This window comes from Nestor notabilis, unplaced genomic scaffold (assembly GCF_000696875.1).
Source record: "Nestor notabilis isolate BGI_N333 unplaced genomic scaffold, ASM69687v1 scaffold16762, whole genome shotgun sequence".
Taxonomy (NCBI): domain Eukaryota; kingdom Metazoa; phylum Chordata; class Aves; order Psittaciformes; family Psittacidae; genus Nestor; species Nestor notabilis.
The window spans coordinates 12,791-20,014 of NW_009917203.1; the positions used below are offsets into that span (position 1 = coordinate 12,791).

General features: G+C 35.7%; 1 protein-coding gene across 1 annotated transcript in view; it reads left to right on the plus strand.

Annotated features, from left to right (window-relative positions):
• Positions 1–7,016, plus strand: part of LOC104413872 (G-protein coupled receptor 98-like) — a gene marked incomplete at both ends in the record, with an annotated part of 19,386 nt that extends 12,370 nt beyond the window's left edge. Inside the window, 5 exons of the mRNA XM_010024982.1 lie at positions 802–986; positions 2,163–2,412; positions 2,585–2,724; positions 4,249–4,409; positions 6,916–7,016. Coding sequence (XP_010023284.1) covers positions 802–986; positions 2,163–2,412; positions 2,585–2,724; positions 4,249–4,409; positions 6,916–7,016 — 837 coding nt within the window. The remainder of the gene's footprint in view (positions 1–801; positions 987–2,162; positions 2,413–2,584; positions 2,725–4,248; positions 4,410–6,915) is intronic.
• Between the last annotated feature and the right edge of the window lie 208 nt (positions 7,017–7,224).

Below are 7,224 nucleotides of genomic sequence, written 5' to 3' on the forward strand. Positions count from 1 at the left end.
GTCCCGGGGGTTTGGGGCGCCGTGGTCTAGTGGAAGGTGTCCCTGCCCATGGCAGGGGGTTGGAACTGGATGAGCTTTAAGGTCCCTTCCAACCCAAACCAGTCTGTGAGTCTCTGATTCTATGATTATGGTTTCTTGATTTTCAGGCCACATCTTTATTTGTTTTAGCGCTGGCACAAGACACTGAGGCCCAAGGTTTGGTTGTATCTTCACAGCTCACTGCAGTCAACACATAACCAAATCCTACAAGGGCCATCTGAAGTCTGTTGTGCTATTGACCAGGCATGCAGTTTGTCTTTTCTGCCTGCAGTAGATTCGGGAATTGGGTTGGCAGGGTAGCTGAGCGCTTCAGCATTGCATCAAAACTCTGGGACTAGTTTTGGCTTTCTGGCTCTTCTGGGCTTATGGAATAATGCACAGAAGCTGGAAAATGTTTAAATACATAGATGCAAAGCAGTATAATAATATTCTTGAACAATGATTTGTCTCTGTTGCTGTTTTGACACAGAATACAAAAAATAAGGTAAAAAATTCTCAGGACTCAACAATCCTTGATTTGTAAAAGAATGAAAATGCCACATGATTTCTTTAACAACCAAATCCCTATTAATAAGCATATCTTTATGTAGTTCTGACATAGGCTGCATCTCATGCCTTATCAGTCATGAGCAGAAGGTGGAAAAAGTATTCTGAACTTTCAGAATGAACACTGGTATAAAATTGAAGGTCTTACTAAACTGTTCAACATGAGGAAATGTTATAAGCAGACTTCTGAAGTGTTGTTTGATTTCTTCTCATTAGGTTACAGACATAGGTGAAATACAGTTACTCACTGATAAAAGTAGAAGTCTTTTCTATGAGATACTCTGTGCTCTGGCTAGCCCTAAACGAGAGGACACACGAGGATATAGCCTGCTTGCTGAGATGACTGAGAAGTTTGCTTTTTCCCTGTTGACTGGGATAACATGTGGATCACCAGGAGAAAGGTTAGTAAACTTGAATTCATAATGTTTTAGAAATACGTGACAACATACAAATGACTGACATCTGTCACCTACGTGGAAATGCATTACTCTGTGTTCCAATCAGACAGCACTGTATTGGCGCTATGAGCCAGTGTCACAATTAACTGATACAAAGATACAGGGAGGTGTGGGTGTAGGACTCAGAACATCTGTGATATATTAATTCACCTTTAGCTCAAATACTGCCTGGAAAATATTTATTACTCTTACTAAGAAAATACTGTGTAATTCTATGTTGGAGAGCTATGTTCTAAGACTTAGAGGAGTCACTAACCCCACATTTCTCCTGGCATTCTGTAATTTCTGCATGTTTGGTTTTGCTCAGTTGAGCATTATTTACAATTTTTTAAAAGCTAAGTGTACTTTTCACATGTAGTTTCAAATTGGTAGTTGTGTCTGCAAGTACATAATACCCTGTGGTCAGGCTTATGGCCAGGGGAAGTAGGTGACTGCAGAAATACATTGCACTCTTTTATAAGTCAGATGATTTAAAGCAGTGGGTTTCTCCCTCTGTGAATCTATTAAACAAATGGTAGTTGAATTTAGGAAAAAAATACTTCTTTTTTTGCCCTCAAAAAATCAACATAATTCAGATTTCTATCACAGCTTGTTTTGGAGATGAAAATTTTCTTGCCCCATCCTAGATTGTAGGGGGAATGAATCTCATCTCAGCCATAAGACAGTAGATGACATAAATATCAGCACTGTCCTGGACAGTGTCCAGAATTTGAAAGTTAGTATTTTTTATTCCAAGTTTTTTTTGCATCGGTTGGGAAAAAGAGGTAAAGCAAGATCATACATTTTAATGTCTCTCATTCTTGTAGACTAATCTCTACATCAAGTTAGTGATGAGTACAAGATACAAGATGAGTGTTATGATAACCTAGTTTACCATGAAGGGGTTTTGGTTGCAGATCATAGTGAGCAAAACCCAGGCGAGGGGAAATAGAGAAGCTGAAATACATAATAATTTAACCCCTGGTTTTATCACAGAAACTGTCTGTCAATTGAATGTCATAAAGCCTAAAAATTATAGAAGAATAAAATATTAATTACAAACACATTTTAGAGCCATTCTGTGAAGAATAATGAAGCTCATTTCCACTTACCAGGCCTATTGCTTTTCCAATTCAACAGAGGTAAAAATATCCTTGACAGCTGCCCGTACATTGCAATAATGGCTCACAACTGGTTTCCTCAGCAAATCAATGGACACAGATTTGATGGAAAAGATGGGGATTCTATTCAAGTGCCTGAACATTTACTAGACGTCTCTGTTTCATTATCACCTCCTCAAAGAGATAACTGTGAATCTGTGCAGTTCACAGAATACAGCAGTCAGCAGTGGTTCGTTACTGGAGATAAAGAACTTGCCCTGAAGAACAAGGTTTGAAGATAATGCAATTTACTTTTTCAAGAAATCAGTTTAATTTAGATATTGCTCAAAGCATCTTAATATATTTAAAATAATGTGAACATTTTTGTGTCTCTGATTAAAATGCAACTAACTGTTCCATTTTAATATTAAATTTGTATTTATGTTGTGCATGTTGTTTCAGGTTTTTTCTATGAGTTTGAAGGGTTGGAGTTCACAGCCTTTAAAAGATAACAATGAAGTAATTTATCGGATTTATGCTACAGGAAGTCGGATTGTTCCACAGAAGTCTCTATGTCTCCTCTGGAATCAAGCTGCTGAAAGGTTATTTTATTAACCAGTTTAGTTCTCCAGATTCTACCATGAACCTGTGTATTTGCCTAATATATGATAATTCTGATTAGATCATTTGGAAGTATAAAATTGATCCATTTTTTGATGTGTGTTTTTTCCTTATTTTTTCTGGCCATAGTACTGGCACATAAAACTTTCCGTATAATAAAATGCATAGTTATTCTAGCTCAGAAATTTCTTAATCTTCTACTGCTGACATTTTTCAACAAAATACCGTACAAATTCTATAATGATGTATTAGGCAATGCTAACAGGCCACAAATCTCAGAATTGCATCACTTCATTAATATTAATGACTCAAGTCCATTCTTAAAAAGTAGAGAACTAAACCTGCCTCTTTGGTATTGCTTCAAGTCACTGACTCAGAATATTCCTAGTTTGCTAATACCTACTCTTTTATTTGGGTCTGTGAAAGACATTGTGTAAGTGAACCAAAAAACCTGTTAAGGGGCATCTTAGGGATTTATCTAGACCAGTATCCTGCCTCCAGTAGTGGCTAAAAGTAAATTCCTAGGGAAGAATAAGAGCATGAAAAGTATAAATAGCAATTCCCCTAATGCTGTACTCTCTAATTCTGTATGCTGAACGTGATTTTGTGTATTTCATACCCCAAGTGGTTTATCTGCTGCAAACTTGTCCAGTCTTTCCTTGCACCATCCAGAATCTCAGCACATCTTTTGGCAATGATCTCTGTAGGGCTATTACTTTTTGACAGAAGGGCTGTCTGCAGCTGCTAGCTTAAGTTTGTCTCTCCTGGTTTTTAGAAGAAATGGTGAGCTAATGGTTATTTTTTCATTCTTGTTGCTACTCGTACCATCACAAACCATGGAATAAAGTTTTACTGTGTACACTCTTTAATGCGGCATTATTTGATTAGCCTGTCTTCCCTGTTCACACAGTATAAAAGAATTTGGAGAGAATTATATTCTGTGTCCTGCTGAGCTTTAGTTGGTTTAGATATAATTTCATTGATATGCAGCAGAATGTACCTGTATTCTCTCCTTTTGCCTAGACACTATAGTACAGAACAGACGTAATTTCCACTAGAAATGGCTTAGGATGTCAGTTGTATTATCCTTTTTCAGAATAGTTCAGCAATACTGAAAGAAAACACAAGATGAATTTTAGTTTCAAAACAACAAATAGCAGTATAAAATGAAGTGTTCTCCATAATGGGGTAATGTATTGTGCAAGTTAAGAAAGAAACTATTTGAAAAGCCAAGCAGACCTGTAACTCTTGCGGAAATTTTAAAAATATGGCCACAAAGATTCTCTATTGGAAAAAAATATTCGTTATTTTATATTTACAATTATTTTTAATGATGAAAGTAAAAAAACAAACAAAACAAGCTATTTGTACTTGGAAGATTACACAAAACATCTATGCTACAGTTTAGAAAACTTAGTATTTCAGAAATACAACAGCTTTCAAGCGTACTTAGCATATAAATTACACAAATCCATTTCCAACTTTGTGAATGTTTTGTTTTGCAGCTGGCTGTCTGATACTGGTTTCTGCAAAGTGATTGATGACTCATCAGACTACGTGGAATGCTCTTGTTCTCATATGTCCATTTATGCAGTTTATGCCCAGACAGATAACTTGTCTTCTTACAATGAGGCTTTTTTCTCTTCTGGATTCATCTGCATTTCAGGTCAGTTGATTTAAGACAGTTTTCTCATTCATAATGACTGAGGACCCGTAAGGCTGATAGATTTTGAGCAATTTTATTAACTGCTGACAGTGTCTATAACTGGAGGAATGCTGGAGGAATGTTAACTAACTTCATGGTATTAAAGTTGCCATTTGGTCTGGTATTTGCATGATGACAAATCTTGCCGCTTCTGGAAAAAAGAATCCAGAAAGTATGTTTTTTTGTGATGTTTTACTGAACCATGCAAAAGAGAAATATGTTATTTATCTGGGGGAAGGATCTCAGAAGACCCAAATTCACTAGTGTCTCTAGCAGCAGTTGTCCTCTGTGTCAAATCTTTCAGGCACTTTTCTACCTAGCCTGGAAGTTCTTTCTTTGACAATTTTAGTTGACAGTTTACACTCAGAAGTAGTAACTAAAGGGAGATAGACTCCATATCATGCATGTAGAGCTCCATTACACTCTGCTGCCTAACTGCTACCTAATGTCTTGGTAGAAGCCCAAGTGTTTAACCTTGAATCATGACTCTGTTGACAGCCACAACAGCATTTGCAGAAGTCCCAGAATGTCAGACAGGAATTAGGAGATCTGAGTTCTAAACTCCACTTGGCTTCCAAAGGAGAAGGAAACTACACTTTTCACATTGCAGTCACTTCACTATTATGTTTCAGGCAATCCCAGATGAAAGTAAATTTTTCTTCTTGTGTTGATAGGCACTGTGGAAGCAGGAACCTGAGACTAACATGGTCACTAAGAAAACATGATAAAGAGATTCTTAGTCTAACCTTAAGGCATTTACATGGGGTCTGGGTCTGCTCCATGTGAGATTTATGACCTCTAGACTAGACAATCAATGCATAAAAAACCAGCGCAATCACCTGAATCCCCTATTTATGCCCTCCCAGCAAATTGCCTTAATGGACTAAAGCTGAGCTCCTTAACTGTTTTTAAACCACATCCATAAAAAAGAAGACAGGGAAGAAAACCCTCTGTTTTTCACCTACGCCATACAAATTAATTGTTTTATGTAATAATGAAAGAAACTTTTAGCAGATAAAAATAATCATATTTTAAAATACAGTTAAGCTTCTAACTTAGATTGTGTTAGTGAAAATAAAAGTAAATAAAGTAAAATAAAGACAAAGTATAATAAACAAATTGAATTACTGATTTACAGAAAAAAAATAAATTACCAAATATGCAATGAATGCAAAATTCTATAGAAACTGAAGAAAAAAACCAACAAAGTAAGCAAATATTCTTTTGACATTGAAGCTAAGATAAATATTTTGCTGAACTGGAAGGAATAAAGACCTGCAGAACTAATTGTTTACAACAGTCATGTGTCATAATAATGTTTTTAGAAATTAGAACAGTTTAGCCTGGTTAAGTGTTTGCCTTGAATATAACTTCAGTGACTTTTAGCTTCTTCAGCTGATATACGGTGTTTCCTTACACACTTGTAGATACAGCTATTTAAATCAAGTAGTTAACAAATGGCTTTATATTTAAGAGCTGTAGGGATATTTTTTATTTCTCTTAACATCTCCATCTAAGTGTGAAGAATTGAAAGAAAGAAAAAAAAAGAAAAAAAAATAGCACAGTAGAGTGAAATAGAATATTATTATTTCCAAACTTTTCTTGTGCAGATAGTTGTGTAAGTATCACTACCTAATTTTCTAAAGGTTTAGAAATAATTCTGTCTTTAATGATTTATTTCATTCATATCTTACAAATACTTGTAGTTGAGCAACCAGTCTGTCTCAAGAGAGTGTAAAAGATCTGCCTTATGTAGCCAAATTCCTGCTCTTCCTGGGCTGTGGAAGTGCACAAAAGATTAACTCGACATGAAGTTTAACAGTGCTTTCCTTAGTTGCTCAGCTTTCCTAGGGTCCTTCTTCCAAGAACAGCCTACTGGTAGGTAAGGGGCCCTTCCCATTTCTGTTCTGTTCATGTTTGCAATGAATTAATGAAATGAAAATTGGTGTTACTATTTCCGGATACTGCTGTAATAGATTTCTACACTGAACAGAAAATGAAATGGGAGACTGGCATTTAGAAGGTTATAGCTATCTCCTCAAACAATGCTATCCAACTGGAGGCAATTTTTTGTTTGTTTCTAAAAGCACTTTTGGATACAGTAATATGAACCCTGAACCTTGCTTTTTGTTTAACTGTTATGACAATCATCCATATCATTCAGAAATATAAAAAACTGCAAAAATGCCTTGTTTACATTATGCAATTACTTAAGCTTTCAAACCTATGAAAAAGTTAAATAGATGTTAGTACTTGAGTAATAAGTTCATAAGTGAGCCCAGCATGAACTAAAGTGAACATGTTCTCTCTGTAATGTTTTGAGGGTTTTTTTGTTTTTTGTTTTTTTTGTCTTTTAACCATCTACACCTTCAAGAGACCTAATATTATTGTTCTTATCAACCATAGTTTATTAGCCTAATCTTCAAATCTCTCCCTTTTTGTTTTGTTTTGTTTTCTTTCCGTGTAGGTTTCACTTTGGCTATTCTCTCCCACCTTTTCTGCACCAGGTGTGCAATGTTTGCAGCTAAACTTCTCACTCACATGATGGTTGCTTGTTTGGGTACTCAGGTAAGAAAAAAAGCTTAAGTGCCTTAAGTATATATCAAGTAAATCTTTGCTTTCCTTTTCCTCGCTTCCATGGCCATGTCTGAACAGACTTCCTTTTCTTCTCCACAGTGTGAACACTTTTGGAAAATGTAGACTTTCAACATATGATACTTCTAATTGATCCAATATTCATACCTTATATTGGAAATGCAGTTGAAATTATACTTTT